Consider the following 20,946-nt stretch of genomic DNA (forward strand, 5'->3'; position numbering starts at 1 on the left):
ATTAAATAAAAGAAAACTTATAGAGATTCAGGAATACTGACTCAGAGCAGGTCGTCATGGAGAGGAGCCAGAGATGAATAATGAAACCCTAGATCTATAAATAAACAGAAATAGTAGAGAATGACATAGGAAGCAGAGGAGCTAATCAGAGGAAAGAGGGAACATCTATAGCAGAGAGCAAGCACAATATTACAGGAATAGATAATAGCTTCACAATAGCTGTGTGAATGTAAGAGATGAACAGAGCAGAAATAAGTGGAAACTAAAATTACATGTGAAAAAACAAGACTAACAAGAGAGAACATTATGTGGAGCATCACAATGAATAAATAAACCAAGACAAAAATCATACATGATGGAGAGAGAAAAACATTTCTCTTCCTTTGGTGTTCAGGTCTAAATCTGTAAAACACCCAGATTATAGTTTAGCAAAGTTTGCATGCTTCATGTTCTGTATAATTTTTAATGGCTGTTTTTTTTTTTCCCTTAGCGCTGAAATGCCTCCCTAACAGCCACTATGAGCCCTGTGCTGACCCCTGTCAGGAGACCTGCTCTGGAAAACCTTCCTCCTGTGGCGGACCGTGCTCTGAGGCGTGTGTGTGTGATCCTGGTTATGTGCTAAGTGCTGGCAAGTGTGTCGCAAGTAATACTTGTGGCTGCAGTCACACAAATGGCCAGTATTACGAGGTAAATAGAGTTTGGCATGATAGGTCTTACATTTGCTGACTCAGCTTAATTGAGAACATTTTTCACAAATAAATGCGTATTGATACATTGGCTTATCGATAAGTTAGCATAACTGGTTTTTTTTGTTTCTTATCCAAATGAGCAAATCGACCTTGTTAAATGGTCAGAGAACACCTACCTAGCTGGCAAAATCTTACTCCTTGTGAGATTTACAACTTTTTTTTTTAATCTGTTTCAGCCTGGAGAGGAGTTCTATTTGGAGGACTGTAAACTGAAGTGCAAGTGTAATGCTCCACTTGTTACCTGTGAGGGGTCAGAGTGTCCTCCGATGCACGAGTGCAAAATGCAAGATGGAGATTTGGGCTGCTATCCCACCGGTAAATACACACACACAGATCATATCATCTGAAGGTGGTGAATGGTTCGACCAATAAAACAATCTGCACTCTCAAACACTCTGTAGACCAAAAGAAATCTGTCTGTGTGAATGTGGATAACAGTCAGCAAGACTGCAACACTGTTCTGTAAATTTAATTTGAAAAATTATACATAATGCACTGTCAATGATGAAGTTATAATTGCCATTTGCCAAATTGGTTACTACATATGTGTGGTAGCCATATTGGATTTTGAAGTCCAATTTTCCAGGTCAGAACTTTGACTTCAGAGTTGATCTTTCGTATCTCCAGCTGAGAACTTGAAAAATCTTGAACATCTTAGCTAATAAAAAGGAGCATAAGCAATTCTAGTTAATCTATGGCTTATGGTATTCAAATGTAACTTCAAAATTTGGAAGATCCCTCTCTGGTTGAGTAACGCCAGTTAGTTAATAGAAGCTATAACTTTAAATCTTGCATGAGTGGAGAGTAGCAGGAGAAAGAAGCAGAGTGCCACAGACTTAGGCCAGCAGAACAACTGCTGGACATAGCTCGGCGAAGCTGACTCATTCTGACAACAAAGAAAGAATTTGTTCATGCTTTGCTGATTGCTCTAGCTTTGGCTCTTGAAGTTTTTTCCATGCTTGCTCAGGCTCACAGGACTGCGTGGTTTCTGGGGATCCCCACTACAACACGTTTGACAAGAAGTTCTACAGCTTTATGGGAACCTGCACTTACACACTGGCCAGGACGTGCGAGAACAGGACAGGTAGGAACACTGCTGCTTCATGTTTACATCATTTAATACTAAACCAAAAGGGTTTTTTGCTGTGCTTAAACTTTCTGCCTTTGTTTGTAAGATTAGTCAGAAAAACTTAAAAAGATATGAATAGATGGTCACATGAAAATGTGACCAAATGTGTTGCTGCTGCTCCGTATCTCTGAATGTATGAGAAGTTTCTGCAACTTATTTGTTAGCAGCAATTGTAACATCCAGTAAAACGAGTGAGTGGTAAATAAATCCAGAGTGAGAACATCGGAGACTGTTATTGGTGCAGGTCCTTGGTTCTCTGTGGAGGCCAAGAATGAGGAGCGGGGAGGACCAGGCCTGTCCTACCTGAGGAAACTCTACATCACTGTGAATGGAATCACCGTCACCCTGATGAAGTCCAGGAGAACTCTGGTCTGTACTGTAGCTTCCACTGCATTCATTGTTAGCACAGCACTGGGTTACAGAGAAATACTTTTTGTTTTTTTAACTGAACTGGGACTATTTTGCAACATTGAATCCAAAAATGAAATCCATTTTTTTCAATCAGGTCAGGTTTTTATTCTAATTTGATTTAGAGAAATTTGATCTTCTGACTAAATCAATTATATTTTTGTGACATTATCAGTACATTTCTGTTAATATTTCTCATCCAAAAAAAGGTCTTAGAAGAAAAAAACTGTTTTCTAACTGAGTGTATTAATTAAATGTTACAAACTTGGATTTGCGTAAATGCGTAAATAAGCACTGATAAGGGTAGGTACATGTGAATTGAACATTACATCTTCATTGTGTAAAATTCTCAGGAAACCGATCCAGATGTGAGAACAAGTCCTGCATTTTGATGCTCATGTTGCTCCATAGTTCAGAAAATTGACCTGATTGAGCAAAACCAATGGGATTTTAGGATTCAGCTCATCAACATGACCCTAAAACAGTTGAAAAACCCTGGACAATTTTTTGGCTGTTGTCCAGTGTAGTGGCTAATCTTCCTCATAGAGAATATCTAAATTGTCGTCACCACACATCAACCATATGTGCTATTCTCTCTGTGTCTGTTTTATTCCTCTGGTTCACTGAATTTACTTGTTCAAACCAGTATTTGTTCTTCTTCTTTGGCTACTTTATTATTTTTCAATTTTTAACTGTGGCAGCTCTTTAAATATAAGCATGACAGGAAATATTTATTCTGCAGTTCTGTTCAGTTCATCCTTGTTGAACTCATTTTCGACGTCCATCTTTCCTGCAGGTGAACGGCGTGCGCGTGGCTCTCCCTCACTCCCCCTCTCCTCTCATGTCAATCAGTCTTGCCGGTCAGTACGTCACCTTGGAGACGACCTTTGGTCTCCGGGTTCGCTGGGATGGAAATCATTATGCCCAGATCTCAGTACCGAGGTTGGTAAAAATGTATTTCATAAATTGTATGTAAAGTGTCTAACTTTTCTTCCCACAGTGTTGACCTGCTCAGTAGCTTCTCTGAAATAAACCAGAAGTTGAAGCATCCCTGGATCAAATCTTGCTTATACATATACAGTATATTTCATTAAAGATTGTCTGGCTCGTGTTCTTCAGGACTTCTCTTCCCTTTGTGTTCATCCAGCTCCTACTATGACCAGATGTGTGGTCTCTGTGGCGACTACGATGGGAACCCAAACAATGACTTCACTAAACCAAACGGCTCCCCGGTAGAAAACGTCAATGACTTTGGAAACAGCTGGCAGACGAACGAGGACGAGGATGAGAGGTGAGTTTATTAACATTCAACTGATACATTTAGCTCATAATCATAATGTGCTGATAACGCCATGTGTGCATTGTAAAAAACATGAAATAAAAACATTAAAATACATTTTATTAGGCGATTTGAATTTGTTTCTCAACAGTCTCTTCCTGCTCTGACATGCTGTTCAGTATATAACATGTTGTTTTCATTAAATCCATGCTGATTTTGATGGCTGTTGTTTGTGTAGATGCACCCAAGGCTCAAAGCCGGACCCAGACTGCGACCCCAGCCTGGAGGCTGAGTTGGTGAAACCAGACAAATGTGGCAAAATAACAGATCCTGCTGGACCCTTCAGGTGAGACACAACATTAAGAATCTTTTTTTTTATCAGTGATTCAACAGGACAGCTGTACTTTGAGCTGTACAGAGAACACTGAGTATCCCGTTAGCGTTCATCTTGAACTCTTTGGTGTGTATCTTTTACCAGATCTTTATGTCAGTGGGAACTCCCTTTCCTCCGCAGCGTCAGCAGCTTTCTGTCCGGTTTTGATGCTTTAAAATGCATGTTGCAGATAAACGAAAAGTTTTATGACGGCAATAATCCCGTGAAGGTTTTATGTGTATACAGTTATGTGATATTTTTATGCTTGGCTTTGCAACAACTGAACCTTTAAAACTGCACTGATTGGATGATTTGTTTTGGAATGGAATCAAATGCTGCTGAAAACTAAAAACCCCAATAAAGCATTTATTGCATTGAGGCAGACATTATGTAGCTGGCTTATCATGCTTCTGATTACATTTATATCTTATTTTGTGAAACCTAATGGCTTCATATCTATGCACACATAGCAGCCACTAGAGGTCACTAAATCCTTCCAAATAAAGTCATAAATTCTGGCATCATCAGAGACAGACAAGAGACACCAGGAGGCGTGCCATGCGCACACACGCGCACCCCCCCCCCCCCCCTCACACACACACACACACCCACACACACCCACACACACGTACACCCCTACACACACTCACCTCACACCTGTGGCCTGGCTGCAGGAACTAACTGAGAGCTTAAAACAGACATTAGCTCTGGGCCTGACCAATCGGAATCTTTGTTTTCCTTTCTGCCATTATGAGCTAAGATTTAGGTTGTGAAACGTTTGAACAATTTAGATTTACATTTTACAGAATCTTCCATAATTCCTTTGGAAACTACTGGATCAGTGTGAAGAACAAAACACAAGTTTTTTATGGGTTTCTGAAGTAATCAGTGCTCAGCTCTGTCTCCTCTCCCCTGTGATCTCATGATCTTACAGAGTTCTATTTTAACAGCTTTTTTGGTGACTGTCCTGAAAATTGTCCTCCTTCGATCTTCGATCGTTCCTAAGTGTGTTTTTCTTTTCTTCAGGGACTGCATCACTGTTGTAGATCCCACGTCGTTCTTCAGAAGCTGTATTTACGACATGTGCCAGTTCAACGGCCAGCATCATGTGCTGTGTGACCAGCTGCAAGCTTACACTGATGCATGCCAGAGTGCTGGAGCCACGGTGCACCAGTGGAGAACTCCAGAATTCTGCCGTAAGTTTCCCAAGAGAGCTGTTGTCTTCTCAGTTCAGCACTGAGGACACAAATCAGATGTTCTGATAAGTGGTTTAGTCTTTCTAAATCTATGCAATGTTACATGTGTTACAGAGATATATGAGGAAATATTTCTGATGAACCACTTTTAGTTCTGGGGTCATACAAAAGCAGTAAAGGGAACATTTGTGTGTTATGCTAGGTGAACTGATCCCAAATCATTGCAGTGAACTTGTCTGTTTTCATCTAAAAGTCAGTGAGAGTCCTGGCTGGTATGATGATACCGGACCTGCAGCTTGGTTCTCTCAGTTCTGCAGCTCAAGTATCAGTACATTATTCATTAGGGTTTGTTTTTTTTCCTGGCCGCCATTGGTGTTGTGCTGTGAGTCAGCCTGAACTAAAACAGATGTGAGAAGATAAACCTGACTTGTTCATTTTATAGAGGGTTTAAAAGTGGGCTAGTCTATGGTTAACCCCTCTAACACAAATGTACCTGTTAACTATATTAGTATCCAAAAATGTAAAAATGGTAGGGATGCACAATATTGGATTTTTGGTCAATATCCAATATGCTGATATACTACTTATCATTTAGCCAATAACCAATACCAATACAAATATTTTTTTCCTATACCTACTTACTGAAACTTTATGGCTTTCTCTACTGTGGAATTAAAATGTTGCATTATTTTTGTCAATTTAACCTGCTACTAAATGCAAATGCTAAAAATGAGGCTGAAAATGATGCAACACTTTCAACTTCCATTATGTTTAATGTCTAATTTATTCATGACATTTGCTCTCTAAGACACTGACAACACTCAAACTGTGCAAATTTGACGTTTGCATCACTGTCACTGGTTTGTCATATAAAAACAACACCTTTTATATCGGTGAGATTTTTTGACAGAATAGCTGATGTCTGATATTAAATTTTACAGCAAATATCGGCCGATACCAATAACCATGCCGATAATATCCCTAAAAATGGTTTAAAAATCTGTTTAACTGATATGTTTAATCCATTGTGTTCACATTTACAGAAATATTACATACGTTTGTTGCATCAGGTCAAGTTAAATATATTAATGAACTACATTAATAAACGATTATCTCTACTGACTTAGAGATGAAGCTAATTTAATCCAGACAGACGAGTTTCTGTCAGGCATACTCAAGAGTTATGTAAAAAGAACAGCTTCTCTTCAGGTTGTTAGCCTTAGCGCTTAAGCCTGTGACTGCAGGGCTTAATGCAGGATCAGCTGCAGTGTTGTTTCTGTACACAAAGCTGAGCTGAGTTTCTGTTTTTAGAGCTTTGTCCTATCAACAAATGAGAGCCTCACACATCAAACTTCCCCTTGCAATAAAAGTATTTTTGTTTTGAGCTTCTTGGTTTCCTTTTATAAGTTCTCTAAATTAATTTAAACTTCATTAAAATTATTTTTGATGAATTGAATCCCTGCTTATGCAGGGATTTGCAAGATCACTTGCAATCACTTCAGATTGCAAGTCATCTGAATTTTCTCTTACAGTTCATAATTGGATGTTTTCAGCATGTTTTGAAGAGCGAGATCATTTGAGCTCTTTACCTACTTCAAGTTGTCAGATAGGGTCTATTTCAGTGATTACTTTATTATGGAGGCCAGGCAGTAACCAGGCCTGGTTGTGGCAAGTAAACTTAAAGACATTAATTTTAGTGGATTATGATTTAACAAGGGTTTTTATTACTAATGTTTCAATTTGTAAATGTAATCACTTTTTTTTTATAAACTACATTTTGTATTTGCTCTAGTCATATACTGTATGTCTGATGCTATTATTGGTTTCACAATCTGACACATTTACTGTAAGTGTGACAAAAGGCAAAACTAGAAGACGTATGCGAGGAGTTGTATTATGGAGATCAAATATTAACTATATTTAAAACAAACATTTTCCAATGTTTGCTATAGAACAGGTTTGATGTTTCATCATCAAAACATAAGAACTGTGTTGATCAAATGAGAATCAAATATTCTTTATCTGGTTTATTATCCACACAACTTATTGATTGTTTTTCTCTTTTTGTTCCCTATTTTACCGTTATCCACCCACCCTTCTCTATTCCCTTAATCTTTTTATTCTGCCTTCCCTTTGTCCACCATTTTGTTTGTCCTCGGTGTGTTTGTCCACGCAGCCCTGGCCTGTCCCCCTAACAGCTCATACTCCCTGTGTGTGAGCTCCTGTCCTGAAACCTGTCTGGGTGTGTCCGGCCCGCCTGGCTGTAAGGACGTGTGTGTGGAGGGCTGTGAGTGTAACCCAGGCTTCATCCTCAGCGATGACAGATGTGTTGCGTTGAAAGACTGTGGCTGTGTGGACGCCAGTGGGACTTACTATCCTGTAAGTGGAACTGGTTTTTAAGCGATTCACTATGACTTGTTCCTTCTATGGAATCTTTGTAATAAAAAAATAATAATAATAGCTTGTCAGCTATTCAACTGCTTGGTTAATGTGAGACAAAGGTGCCAATGAGAAGAAAAAGCTAGAAGCTCAAAGCCTCTTTGTGAGAATTGCCTAGAAAGATCCTTGTTGGTGCACATAACACATTTTAAGGAGCAGGCTCTCTACATGTCTAAAAATATCAAGATAAAAAGTAATTTAAGAAAGCTGTTCTTCACATTGAAACAGTAGTAAATCAGTATTTATTTGTCCATATGGTTTTCAGGTTGGAGAGGACTGGTACTTGGAGGGTTGTGAGCAGAAGTGTGAGTGTCAGGAAGGAGGTTTGCTCCAATGTTATAACACCAGCTGCAGACCCGGCACTGAGAGCTGCCAGCTGCACAACGGACAGTATGAATGCCGACCTCTGGGTAAGTTAAAAACAGTCAAACTGACACACATTCACCACGCTATGAAATATGAATGTCGTCTGTGGACATGCACATGTGGTGATATTGATCTGCGGTCTCCTTAAAGTTTTTTCTGCAACCTATTTTTATGGATGTTATCCTTTGTGAGTCAGGTTGAATGCACAAGTCTAGATCAAAGCTGGAAATATGTTTGTACAATTTACACCATCAAAAAAAGAGGGAGTTTTTTTCTTTATGGTTGGTGAATCTGACTGAGGATGATGCATTTTCGCTGAACTTTACTTTTAAAATACAGTTAAAGTTGATATCATTAAACACAGCTGCACACTAAAATGTTAGGACCACACTATCATCATAACAGGTCACTGGGAAATCCACCACTGCACAAAATGACTGATGTGACTGATATATATATATATATATATATATATATATATATATATAAGTCAGTTTCTGCTCTGTCAAGTCACAGTTACAGAAAAGCATCGTTTTCAAGGCTGGGTGTCTGGAGGTTCAATTCCAACCTCTCTTTCTTAGGAAATGGAATCTGTTCAGTGTCTGGAGATCCTCACTACACCACCTTTGATAAGGAAACCCACAATTATATGGGTGCTTGCTCCTACACACTAACCAAGCCCTGCAACGAGTCCTCCGGGTTGCCGTACTTCACCGTGGACACCATGAATGAGCACAGAGGGAGTAACAAGAAGATCTCCTACGTCCGAGCTGTGGTCATCAATGTGAACGGCGTGACTTTCATCCTTGGCAAAGGCCGCAAAGTCCAGGTCTGAACCGCAAGTACAACCGCTGGAAACTGGCAGGATTCGCTTTATTTAACAGTGAATTTCTGTCAAGTGAGAGTAAAAAGCACTGCTTTCTGTGCTGCTTCATAAATGCGACTTTTCTCTTCAGGTCAACGGGACTTTAGTTGTTCCACCCTTTACCTCCATCAGTGGGGTTCAGATCTACCTGAGTGGAAAGTTTGTGGTTCTGGAAACATCGTTTGGGCTGAGGGTTCGGTTTGATGGGAATCACCACGCAGACGTCTCCGTTCCAACTTCTTACAACGGCCTTCTTTGTGGCATGTGTGGTAAGAAACGCATTAGTGAATTATTTTAGCTTCTTCTCAGACGGCAGATGAAGAAAATCTCAAAGTGCATCATTCTGTAAGTAATAAAAATGTCTCTGCTGCTGACAGGAAATTTTAACGGCGAGCCCAAAGACGACAACTTGAAACCAGACAATACAGCAGCTTCTAACACCAACGACCTGGGAGACAGCTGGCAGGTGCCTGACCCACGGCCTGAGTGAGTGATGAGTATTTTACTTTCTGGTCCAGATTTCATTAAACATTAGCAAAATTCTTCCTTCATATCGTCTGTCCCTGTAGAAGCTGGAATGTCTGCAGCCTGTAGCGTCTTCAGAAACATGGAAACTGATCTCGTTCTTTTCTAATGGATGTTTTTTTTGTTTTTTTGTTTTTTTTTGCAGCTGCACTAACGGTGGAGGAGAGGAGGACTGTGATGAAGATGTGAAGGAAGAGGCCCAGAAGCCCACCAGCTGTGGAATGATCACTGATCCCAATGGTTGGTTCACTCACACTAATGCTCACAAACCTAAACACACACACGCCCATGCACACACACACATGTGAGGGGTTGTCAGGTGACAAAACAAAAGTTTAAAATACGTAATATATTGGACTTCATAGGGTTTTACATAATGTGACTTTAGTGTGCTTTGATATTTCAATCTCTTGAGTCATAAAGGTCTTGGAGATGAAAAACAGTCAGAATAATAAATAGTGATCTAGTCTGTTTGGTCTGAGAGTCTAACAGGATGATGAACGTGATGCTCACCAGCTCCCTGTTTCTCATCTTCCTCCTCAGGAATCTTCAAGCCATGCCACTCTGTCGTCCCGCCTGAATCCTTCTTTGAGAACTGTGTGTATGACCTGTGTGCCACCGGCGGCCAGACCGTGGCCCTCTGCCAGGCCATTGAGAGCTACGCTGACATGTGTGCTGCTGCAGGAGTCCCCATCCACTGGAGAGACAACACCTTCTGTCGTAAGTCTGCCTCAGCCTGAGAGTCGTCTCCACCAGGCCAACTCTTTACTCTTTACTGGTGATTCCTATGCCATCACATGCTGATGCTTCTACGGGTTTATCTCTTGAGTTGCCCATTGAATATCCAGTGAAGTTATTGGTATGATTCTTCCTATGACTCTATTTGACTTGACCGAATTGTTTTTTCAGTGAAAGGGTGGGGCCATGAAGAGAACTATTTTTCATTATATAAGCCTCTCATATAATCTTCACCAACCAGTACTCTGCTGGTTTTACCATTATGTCTGCCATCTAATTAGATTGCTATAAACCTCGTTCTTTCCACCAGTTTATTGGGCGTGTACCACACATTGTATTTTGCTGTCTGACGGCTGAACTACTCTGGAACAATTCTGGCAGTAAAACTTTAAAGGGGACGTATTATAAAAAAAAACAACAACACACACACTTTATGAGATTTGCATCATGTTATAATATTATTCTCACCAAAAACATACCAGGAGTGTTGCCTTGATTCTTTCATGCATGTTTGCGAAATCTTTTAATTTCCCATGGCAACCACTCAGGGGTGCCTAAACGCTTGGTCTCACCTATTTCCACAACGCTCCTCCTTGAAGCCGTAGTCCCCAGCCGAGCTTCTGCCTCACAGAGCATCCCTTCCCCTCTCAGCTCCTCCAGACTAGTGGCAGCAGCAATTAGCAAACACCTGATGAACTGTACATCTGCTGATCTCATGATAGAAGCTATTTCTCAGTCCAATGCTCCTAATAATGATTGTAAATGGCATACTGGAGAAGCACTGTTGTGATGATGTGCTGAAAGGGGGTTGTCGGAAAGAATGGGAGCTTCTTAAAGAGACAGAGGACGATTTTAAGGCACAGTTAAGTTTCTTTTGAGTCATTTTTATATGCAGCATTTTGACAACACCTGAAGATAACATATGATTGTGCTATAAAATGGAATATGTGCCTGAAAAATACGTAATGCCACCTTTACATACGTAATAAATGAGGTAGGAGTAGAAATCCTGACAGCTGAGGACATCAAGGAGACATGATAAGAGCCGCATGAACAGGAAGACAGCCATGCTGAACAACACAAGCAGCAAAACCAAAGGAAAAATATCAGATTGTGTGGAGAGTTGTCATATTTATGTGACACGTGAATATGAAAAGAGATTTTACATCTTGACGATTTCCTTCAGTTATTTCCTTCAGTCTGTTTTGTTAGTAAACAAACTGTAGTAGAAATGAAGCCGTAAAGCCTGATTCTAACCTGGCAGCTCTTCAGTTTGTGCAGTTTTTAGTCATTTCCCCCTTGTCTTGTGCCACTTTAATACTGCAATGTAGCTGAATAAAAGAGACCAGTGAGAGGTTCAAATGAGAGCAAGTCACTTTAGTGGTGACCGAATTTATAACGCAGCCAGTGTGTGTGTTTTTGAGTTAAGTTGACGGAGCTCCTGGTTACAGAGATCGTCCAGGTTTTTAAGAGTTGCCTTCTCTGCCTTCCCTCCCCCTGCAGCTCTGAAGTGTCCGGCCGGCAGTCAATATGAGCCGTGTACCTCCGCCTGCCCTCAGCCCAGCTGCCAGGACCCTGCAGGTCCCGGGGGCTCCTGCAGCCACCCCTGTGTGGAGGGCTGTGTGTGTAACGAGGGCCTGGTCCTCAGCGGAGACAAGTGTGTCCCACTCAGTGAGTGTGGATGTACAGATGAAGATGGGAAATACAGACCGGTGGGTATTCACTGCAAGAATATAAAACCTCTGTGACTCTTGGCAGGAGTTGAACGTGTGGGTGGGTGTGTGTGTGTGTGTGTTCAGGTTGGAGACACCTGGTTCACTGAGACTGACTGTTCGGAGCGCTGTAAGTGTAACGGGAATCTCAATGTCACTTGTGAGCCGTGGCGGTGCAGTCCGGCGCAGGAGTGCAAGGTGGTGGAGGGAGTTCTGAGCTGTCACTCTACAGGTAACCTGGAAACACACACTCATCCCAGGCATCTGTTCCTGCATCCCAGTGGCTCTGCCACAGTTACATCACTTCCTCTTCCTTCCCCAGGTAAAGGAGTGTGTCATGTAGCTGGAGATCCACACTATTACACTTTCGACGGTGTGATGCACACGTTCATGGGTACCTGCACATACACACTGGTGGAGGTGAGGAATAATCAGCTTCCTGGTTCATCCCAGTAGTAGACAGCCTGTTCTCTGCTCTCTAGTCTAGACTGACATTAACATTATCAAACTGATTCAGTTCCAAGACTGACAACCATGCAGTCTAAAGTAAATTACTTGGGGAAAAAGGCTTTAATTACACTGGATTAAAATTAAATATTTTTTGGAAGTTGTCTATGTTTTTTCAACTGAATCAGGACTATTTTTGCACCGCTGAATCCAAAAATGACATCCATGTTTCTCAGTCAGGTCAGGTTTTTATTCTAATTTGTTTTGGAGAAATTCAATCTTCTGACTAAATCGATGACATTTTTGTGACATTATCAGTTCATTTCTGTTAATATTTCTCATCCAAAAAAGGTTTTAGGAGAAAAAAACGAATTGTTTTCTAACAGAGTGAATTAATTAAATGTTCCAAACTTGGATTTCTGTAGATTGAATAATAAACACTGTTAAATGTAAGTACATGTGAACTGAACATGACGTCTTCATTGTGTAAAATTCTCCGTCTCTGTTCTGTCCTGATGGAATCTCTCCTCCTGCTCATCACTCATTGATCAGATTCTCCAGATGTGAGAACAAGTCCTGCATTTTGATGCTCATGTTGTTCCATAGTTCAGAAAGTTGACCTGATTGAGCAAAACCAATGGGATTTTAGGATTCAGCACATCAACAAGATCCTTAAACAGTTGTTGTTATATATTATCTGCAGTCTGATTGAGCAGAGCGCCACGGAAGCCATGATGCTTATTAAACTGAGCTATACAGTCTTAACTTTTCCAGATTTTTTAAAAATTATTTGAAATAATATTGATTGGGATGCAGCAGAATGAACGGCATTTCAGCAGGAAGTGAGAAGAGTGACACACACAGAGTGACTAAATAAATCTCCCTGATATTGACTCAGAAGTTACTATAGAATTTGAAACGTATCTATTTATGGCTTCAGTTGAAAAATACTTTATTAATCCCAATGTTTTTGTGACTCATATGATGAAGCATTATTGTCTGAGGTCATACTGAGGTCATTTAGAGACAATCAGACATGATCATTGCATGCATGTTGTCTAAATCCTACAGGTGTGCAACAGCAGCATGGTAACTCCCTTCAAAGTGGTGGCTAAAAACGAGGAGCGTGGTCAGCCAGAGGCCTCCTACCTCCGCTACGTCAAGGTCTACCTGCCTCACGACACCGTGGTTGAGCTCCAGAAGGGCCGCAGAGTTCTGGTAACGTTGTCTCAAACTCACTGACACGAGAATGGATGATTTAAAGCCAGCAAAAAAAAAGGGGGGGGGGGAAGAAAACCATATCCAGCGTCTCATTTCATTTCATCGTGTCATGTTTCAGCTGAATGAGCGGCGTGTGCGAACCCCGCTCACCATAGATGCAGCTGGAGCCAAGGTGATAACCAGCGGGTCCTACATCCTTCTGGACACAAACTTTGGCCTCCAGGTGAAGTTTGATGGAGTCCATCACCTGGAAGTCACCATACCTGGAGAATACTTCAACAAGGTAGAGAGAGCGTTTTACATCTTTTACTCTGTTATTTGTGAGATCAGTGTATAGAGTGCACTCTGAAACTCGGTTTCTGATTTGACCAGGTGTGTGGCATGTGTGGGAACTACAACCACAACAGCTCTGATGATAACCTGATGCCTGATAAGAGACCAGCCAAGGACGTGATTGAACTGGGCAACAGCTGGAAATCGGATGGAGACAGTGATCCTGGGTAAGTGTCGACCAAATCCGATTAACTGGAACTATCTGAATGGTGAGTAGCTTTCTTTCAGCAAATAAAAAAATACATAGCAACTGCACTCTAGGATATTTCTGTGTTTGCAATGCAAAAGGGACATTTAATAAAGTTGAGCGGATTTTTTTGTCTGTAGCTGTCAGCCGGACACGCGTCCCAACATCCACCCCAACTGCACCACAGAAGAAGAGGATCTGTATTCGGCTCAGTGTGCTGAGGTCATCATGTCTGACCGCTTCAAGCCCTGCCACTCTCTAGTGCCCCCCGAGGTCTTCATCGGTAACTGCATCTACGACATGTGTGAGTACGACGGCATGCAGGCGACGCTGTGCGACAACGTGGAGGCGTACGCCCACACCTGCCAGAGCGCCGGCGTCACCATCAGCTGGAGGAACAACACTTTCTGTCGTAAGTTTCATTCGCGCTGATGAGTCACTGTCCAGCTCAGAGGTCAGCGCTTTACGCTGAACGCTCCTTGCTCTTCACAGCGCTGCCGTGTCCCACGAACAGCCACTACTCAGACTGTACTCCGGCCTGCCCTCCCACCTGCTCTGACCTCTTCCCCATATTCTGCCACCTTCCACCAACCACCTGCGTGGAAGGCTGTCAGTGCAACGCCGGTTACGTCCTCAGTGATGACAAGTGTGTTCCTTTGGATAAGTGCGGCTGTGTGGACTCGGATGGAGAGTACCATGACGTGAGTTCGACAGCGAACATCAGCCTGGAATGTTCAGTAATACAGCGCTAGGGAATTTTAGACGGAAAACTATTGTTGTTTCTATGGAATACATTTTGTAGTTGACAGAAAACAACGAGGGATTTGAGCACAGAGTTTACACTCTTAAATTTTAGAAAAGCCTAGGATTTTTCTTGTCTAGGCTTTTTTAACTGTCTCTTGGGGTTCATGGGATAAAAATGACTGAGTGTCCGTTTTCTTGTGTGCAGGTGGGAGACTCATGGCTGACAGATAAATGTTCTGAGTCTTGTACTTGTAACCTTGGTGGTGGAATCACATGTATAAACCACAGCTGTAACTCAAACTCAGTCTGTGCCCTGGACAAACACGGCGAGGTCTACTGCCAGCCCAGCAGTGAGTTCAACACTTAACCATCCTAGAAATATCAGACATGTGCAGCTCAGAGACGTGTTGATTCCTGGTAGAAGGCAGTTTAGTTTCTGTATTTAACCGACTCTTTGCCATCGTCCTCCTCTGTAGAGTTTGACCGGTGCAGCATCACCGGAGACCCTCACCACAGGACGTTCGATGGCTTCAAACATCACTTCCAAGGAGCTTACACCTACGTCCTGACTCAAGGCCACAATCTCCTGGACTCCCAGGTTCCCCTGCTGGTGAGAGGGAAGAACATCAGGCGAGGTGGGAACAAGAGAATGTCCCTCCTGGATCAGATGTATGTTGATGTCTACGGCGTCAGCGTTCGTTTCCTGCAGAAGAAGGTTATCCTGGTGAGTTCTGGAGGAAAGCGTGCATCAGTGGAACCTTTTTCTGCAAAGAAATCCAAAAGTCATTGACTCTTATTTCCTTCAGGTGAACGGAGAGCGTGTCACACCTCCTCTCAGTCCAGTCAGGGGCTTGACGATCACGATGAACTCCAAGGAAGTCCAGCTTTCCACAGACTTTGGACTCACAGTACGCTTTGATGGCAACATCCGTGGAGGTAAAGTATCTGCCTCACATACTGAGACCTACCTTCAGCCTGCGTATCAATGCCATCACTTCCATTTTCCCTCTTGGTTCCTCCAGAAATTGAGCTCCCCAGCACATACAGGCACTCTGTCAGAGGACTGTGTGGAAACTATGATGGCATCACCAGAAACGAGTACATGAAACCCGATGGGACAATTGTCAGGAGTTTGAATGAGTTTGGAGAAAGCTGGAGAACCAACGACCGAGTTGGTGATGGGCTGAAGATCGCTGATGTTCAGACGGCCGTTCATGTCCACAGGTAGGAGAACCGCTTCTGTTCGAGTTAGTTGATGAGGATTTTTCTCCTATGTGAACCTTCCTCATCGTAAATACTGATGAGTATTTACTCGATGTCCCCTTTTGCTCTGCCAAGAGAGAGGCTGAGTGACACACACGCCCACCAGGTCACATGTGTGTACTTAGTAGTTGAAACAAGATTAGTGGATCCATTGATATCTGTGGGTCAGGCTTTTTAAGGAAGGAGATCGTCTTGAAAACTGCAATCGGTGCATTCCTAGTAAATACAAGAAGTCTGGTAACACAGAGACTTGTAAACGATCTCATTTTAAATGACGAATTGATATGAGAACAGGTTTCTATAGATATGATGGCTATCAGAAAGTTTAGGCTTCATCATTCTGTTGGTTGTTTTAACAGATTGGATATCCTGCCAGATCTGATGCCGGCTCAACATGTTTTATTAATGTCAGTCTGAAAGGGAAACCTGATGAAGAGAAACTGAGGCAGCGTTGTAACTGCTTCTCTAAGACTCCATGTACTCTTTATTTAATCAGGGATTTTCCACCGAGATACAAAATCCTCTTTCACGGGGTTCTGATCAGGATGCTAACTCAGACGCCTTAACATCACCAGGACGGCTGGATTTAGTGGCATAATGATGCACAATAAACCTTTCACAGTAGCAGTGGGACTTGATGAAAAATTTTAATTAGGCAACATTTTCAATTCAAAGTCCTTTTTGCTACTAAATTATTGAATAAATAGACATATGAGCTCAACAACAAAAATATTTATAGTTTAATCCGTTGTTCAGGTTCTTCAACCGTCAAATTAGAACACAGTTGTATTCTTTCTGTTCATCTTTCCAGAGTTTCAGGAACTTCTGATGATTCGTGTAGAAACGCTGACATTAGCATTGGAGACGTCTGTGCTGCTACTACATGTTTAGCATTGGGATGCCATTTTAGAATTGAGTAGATTCACTGATAGCGTAGCTCATTTCAGCACGACTTGAACACAACAATAATCTTTTCCAGAATCCAGTCAGATTGTTTTGTGAAGCCGTCATGAACCCCAGTGGGCCGGCACAGGCAACTTTGTGATTTGTGTTTTACTGTTCTCACCTGTCCGTCAGATTTATGGGCGTACGGGAAACGTATCAATACAAAGGTTCCAACTTAAAACTCAAAATCTACATAATTAATTAATCGAAATTAACATGTTGAAGTGCAGTACCCACTTTGCATAGATCACTGCGTGTTTCATACTGTAGGAGGCAGATTTTAAAACCTCTGAAAAAACAAAAATGTCTCTTTAGTTTTTGCAGCAGAACAGTTTCTTTGACTATCACATCACTCCTAGAAAAATCCAGAATAAAAATGTACAGATTACATAATAGGCCAGCGTAGGCCTACAGCAAACACACTGAAATGATTCAAGATTTGCCTTAGTCACAGTTTCTACCCAGATGAGTGCGCCTGAGCAGTCAGTCACATTTAACCCAAACCTCTGTCCTTCTCCAGGCGAGAGTTGGAGACGGACCCAGAGTCGGGATTTGAGACGTCTGACTGCTCCACGTCTCAACTCGGCGACTACAACAGTGTGAAAAAGTGCGGAGCCCTGTCAGACCCCGAGGGGCCGTTTGTGGCCTGCCATGACACTGTGGAACCCCAACCCTACCAGGAGTGAGTCATCCTGTGGGCACCATGTGGAACCATGCATGAGATGTTGCTCATGTTCGATGTGTGTGTCTGTCCTTCTAGTGACTGTGTGTTTGACCTGTGCGCTGAGGAGGGCAGTGAGGAGCTGCGCTGCGGCAGCTACGAGGCGTACGCCACCGCCTGCCAGGAGGCTGGAGTTAAACTGGGAGCCTGGAGGCAGAATCTGAACTGCGGTAAGATTAATAATCCACAGACACGGGGAAGAGGAGCCTGGCCCCGCCGCCACAAACGCCCTCACAAATCTGACTGACTGTGTTTGGGTTGCAGCCCTGGCTTGTGGTGCCAACAGCTCCTACTCCCAGTGCATGACGGCGTGTCCATCGTCCTGCGCCGACCTGGCAGCACCCGCTGAATGTGACATCACTTCCTGTATGGAAGGGTGCCAGTGTGCCTCTGGTTTCGTCATGAGCGAGGGGATCTGTGTGCCGTACCCAAAGTGTGGCTGCACCTTCCTCAACAGATACTACCCTGTGAGCCGCCCCCGCCTTATCACACCCATGGTATCCATGTTTGTGCGTCTCTGTGGATATTTGCTTCATCTTTTCTCTCTCCATCCTGCAGCTGAATGAGAAGTTTGTCACTGAAGACTGCTCTCAGTCGTGTGAGTGTACCAGCAGGGGAGCCGTGTGCCAACCCAAGAGCTGCCAGGAGGGTCATGTCTGCACCATCTTTGACTTAAAGCGAGACTGCTTCAAAGGTTTGTTCTCCTTTAAGAGAAAAAATACACAAAACTGACTGGAAGTTTTTAACTTGTCTCAAAAAGCTGGAGTGTTTGTTAGCTTACTCAAACTTGCCCACATGGATTGCGATGTGTTTCTTTAGTGGTTTCCGATATGGGCAACCACCCAGGGTGGCATCGTGTCTGGGGGAGGCATGAACTTTACCCCCAGATGTCACTGCAAAAATTGCATAATTTGCATCAGCTTATCCACTACATATGTTTCTGGAACCGGTTTAGCTTGTAGTTTTACTGTAATGTGTTAAACAGTAAAGATGAGCAAAATGTCTGCTTCAGTGAACACCTTAGCTGATAATATCACTGCTACTCTTGTATTGGAAGCTCATCTGTGTTCTTCCTTCATGCAGCAAGTCCCTGCCTCAGTTATCCCTGTCTGAACGGAGGAACATGTGTGACAGCCAACAACAACGCCTACACATGTGCATGTCCAGAAGGCTTCTATGGCCAAAACTGTGAGATGGAGGTTACTGGCGCTTCAGGAGGGCTGGGTAAGAGCTGCTCAACTTTGTCCTCATGAACTGAGTCAACACTGAAGCCCTAAAGCTAATGAAAGGATTCCATTTTGTTTTCTACATGCAGCTCAACCAGCAGTTAGCTGTTCATGTTGCTGCTGTTTTTGTTCGGTGCGAGCAGTAGAGTGTAATAATAGGGCGGTTTCTCATTGAAGTGTCTTTGTTGTTTCTTGCAGCAACCAAGTGGATAATCCTAATTGCAGTCTTGGTCCCAGTTGTCGTCGTCGCCGCCATTGTGATTACCGTTGTGTGTGTGTGCAAACGGAAAAACAAGTGAGTCCCAGCAGAGGTCCAGTTCAGATACAGCAGACTTGGAGAACACTCGTGTTTTCACAGATTCCCATAAGAACTCCCAGATGTTCTAGAATTACTGTCAGTATAGTAACATGTCCATGCATGTTCATTTACAGGCTCTGATGTGCTGTTTAAAGGGGCAGTATTATGTAAATTCCACTTTTTTGAGCTTTACATCGCATTATAATGTTATTCCTTATCAGAATCATGCCTGGGGGTGTGACCATGTTTGAGAAATCCTTTCGTGGCAGCCATTCAGCTGTTTAAAACATCTGGGTGGATGTCACTCCACCTCCTCAGAGACGCCTCACAGAGCAGCCCTACCCCACTCAGCTCCTTCAGACTAGCTAGTGGCAATTAGCAAACACTTGGTGGAACTGCTCATCTGCAGAGCTCATTATACAGTCTAAGGCTGGTAAAAACGTTGTTAGTTAATAGAGGAGCCGTGTTGTGAAGGCAGAGTTTCAGAAAGAACAGAAGGTTTTAAAGAGACAGAGGCCCAGCTTCAAGCTGTTAAATTATGAAGTCAAATTTCTTTTAAGTCATGTTTGATATATGTAGCATTTTAATAACAAATGGAATTAACATAGCTATGGGAATATGTGCCTGAAGATGAACACACAATATTGCCCCTTTAAATCTTGCCTTTGTTAAGTTCATTCCGTCAGTTATTTCAAACTAACAGAGAACATTTTAAATGAATCACAATTCTATCATTTCTCATGGGGAAAAAAAAGTCTCATTTCTGCCTTTTCTGTCCGCAGGAAAAACATTTCTGATGACGGAAGCGTCAGCTTGAAATCAACAGGTAAGACTTGCTAGTCTGATCAAAAGTTAGACTTACTCTGAGCTTTTGAAGGGATTACAGTTCTGAAAAACTGAAATAAAAATGAAAACCATTTTAAAATCATAAGTGAGAGATTAAATATTAGAAAAATCAAATTACCTTTCTTTGAGAAGGTCACTAGTTTTGTGGAAAATTTTAGGATTAATTATAGAGAAGCTTCATGTAGCTGATGATCATTTTGACTTTGTAAAACTCAGAACAGAATAGAATAGAAGTATTTCTAGTTGTGTGACATGCTTTAAAACAATAGATTTTTTTAAAGTAAGTAATTGAAAAACTTACACAATCATAAAAGCAAGATCTAAATGTGTTAAATAATTTCAGAAACTTTACGGGAAGATGCCTTACAGAAGTAGCTCATGTAGCTTCAGCTTTAAATGACTCGTGGTTGTAAATGCTGCCCTCCGCTTTGTCTTCCAGGTTATTCATACGAACAGATGGATGAGGAAAGGAAACAAAAAATGACCAACATGTGATGACATGTCAACTTCTGCTCTGCTCTTCTTCTTTATGTGACAAACTAACACTTTTTAACTTATATTTTTGAACAAACCTTTTTTGTGTGAAATGTTAATGTTTCGTTAATGAACTTGTTCTTTTTAAAATGTCTGTAATTTGTGAATAAATATGCCTTTGTTGAAGCACATAGTGAAATCCTTCTGGTTACTAAGCGCCGACGCTCCTTCTACGATATTTTCTCTTGTTTTCAGAAATGCCTGAATACGACATACAATACAAGTAGCAAAAAAAACAATCTGGAGTCTACAGCATATCTTAGTAATGTGACAGGGGGAAAAAAACTGCCAGGGTCATTAAAGCACTTCTGTGTCTATGTTGCACAGCTCTCAGAATAGTCTGCTGTGGTTCTTCCATGTTTCACCATTGAAGCTGAAGTGAAACCAGTGTCAAAAGTCTCT

General features: G+C 42.1%; 1 protein-coding gene across 1 annotated transcript in view; it reads left to right on the forward strand.

Moving 5' to 3' along the window:
- zanl (zonadhesin, like) overlaps positions 1-20,675 on the forward strand; it is a 49,722-nt gene extending 29,047 nt beyond the window's left edge. The window contains exons 68-102 of the mRNA XM_028039153.1: positions 491-687; positions 926-1,064; positions 1,717-1,833; positions 2,123-2,247; positions 3,083-3,228; positions 3,434-3,577; positions 3,804-3,911; positions 4,965-5,134; positions 7,311-7,513; positions 7,839-7,983; positions 8,521-8,768; positions 8,896-9,073; positions 9,182-9,290; positions 9,475-9,569; positions 9,873-10,049; positions 11,571-11,779; positions 11,867-12,011; positions 12,102-12,199; positions 13,298-13,444; positions 13,566-13,730; positions 13,820-13,947; positions 14,108-14,379; positions 14,460-14,668; positions 14,917-15,061; positions 15,188-15,435; positions 15,518-15,647; positions 15,734-15,935; positions 17,440-17,601; positions 17,680-17,810; positions 17,905-18,107; positions 18,199-18,334; positions 18,724-18,864; positions 19,065-19,161; positions 19,947-19,990; positions 20,450-20,675. Coding sequence (XP_027894954.1) covers positions 491-687; positions 926-1,064; positions 1,717-1,833; positions 2,123-2,247; positions 3,083-3,228; positions 3,434-3,577; positions 3,804-3,911; positions 4,965-5,134; positions 7,311-7,513; positions 7,839-7,983; positions 8,521-8,768; positions 8,896-9,073; positions 9,182-9,290; positions 9,475-9,569; positions 9,873-10,049; positions 11,571-11,779; positions 11,867-12,011; positions 12,102-12,199; positions 13,298-13,444; positions 13,566-13,730; positions 13,820-13,947; positions 14,108-14,379; positions 14,460-14,668; positions 14,917-15,061; positions 15,188-15,435; positions 15,518-15,647; positions 15,734-15,935; positions 17,440-17,601; positions 17,680-17,810; positions 17,905-18,107; positions 18,199-18,334; positions 18,724-18,864; positions 19,065-19,161; positions 19,947-19,990; positions 20,450-20,505 — 5,369 coding nt within the window. The 3' untranslated portion in view covers positions 20,506-20,675. The remainder of the gene's footprint in view (positions 1-490; positions 688-925; positions 1,065-1,716; positions 1,834-2,122; positions 2,248-3,082; positions 3,229-3,433; positions 3,578-3,803; positions 3,912-4,964; positions 5,135-7,310; positions 7,514-7,838; positions 7,984-8,520; positions 8,769-8,895; positions 9,074-9,181; positions 9,291-9,474; positions 9,570-9,872; positions 10,050-11,570; positions 11,780-11,866; positions 12,012-12,101; positions 12,200-13,297; positions 13,445-13,565; positions 13,731-13,819; positions 13,948-14,107; positions 14,380-14,459; positions 14,669-14,916; positions 15,062-15,187; positions 15,436-15,517; positions 15,648-15,733; positions 15,936-17,439; positions 17,602-17,679; positions 17,811-17,904; positions 18,108-18,198; positions 18,335-18,723; positions 18,865-19,064; positions 19,162-19,946; positions 19,991-20,449) is intronic.
- The last annotated feature ends 271 nt before the right edge of the window (positions 20,676-20,946 follow it).

The sequence above is a fragment of the Xiphophorus couchianus genome, chromosome 14, assembly GCF_001444195.1.
Source record: "Xiphophorus couchianus chromosome 14, X_couchianus-1.0, whole genome shotgun sequence".
NCBI lineage: Eukaryota > Metazoa > Chordata > Actinopteri > Cyprinodontiformes > Poeciliidae > Xiphophorus > Xiphophorus couchianus.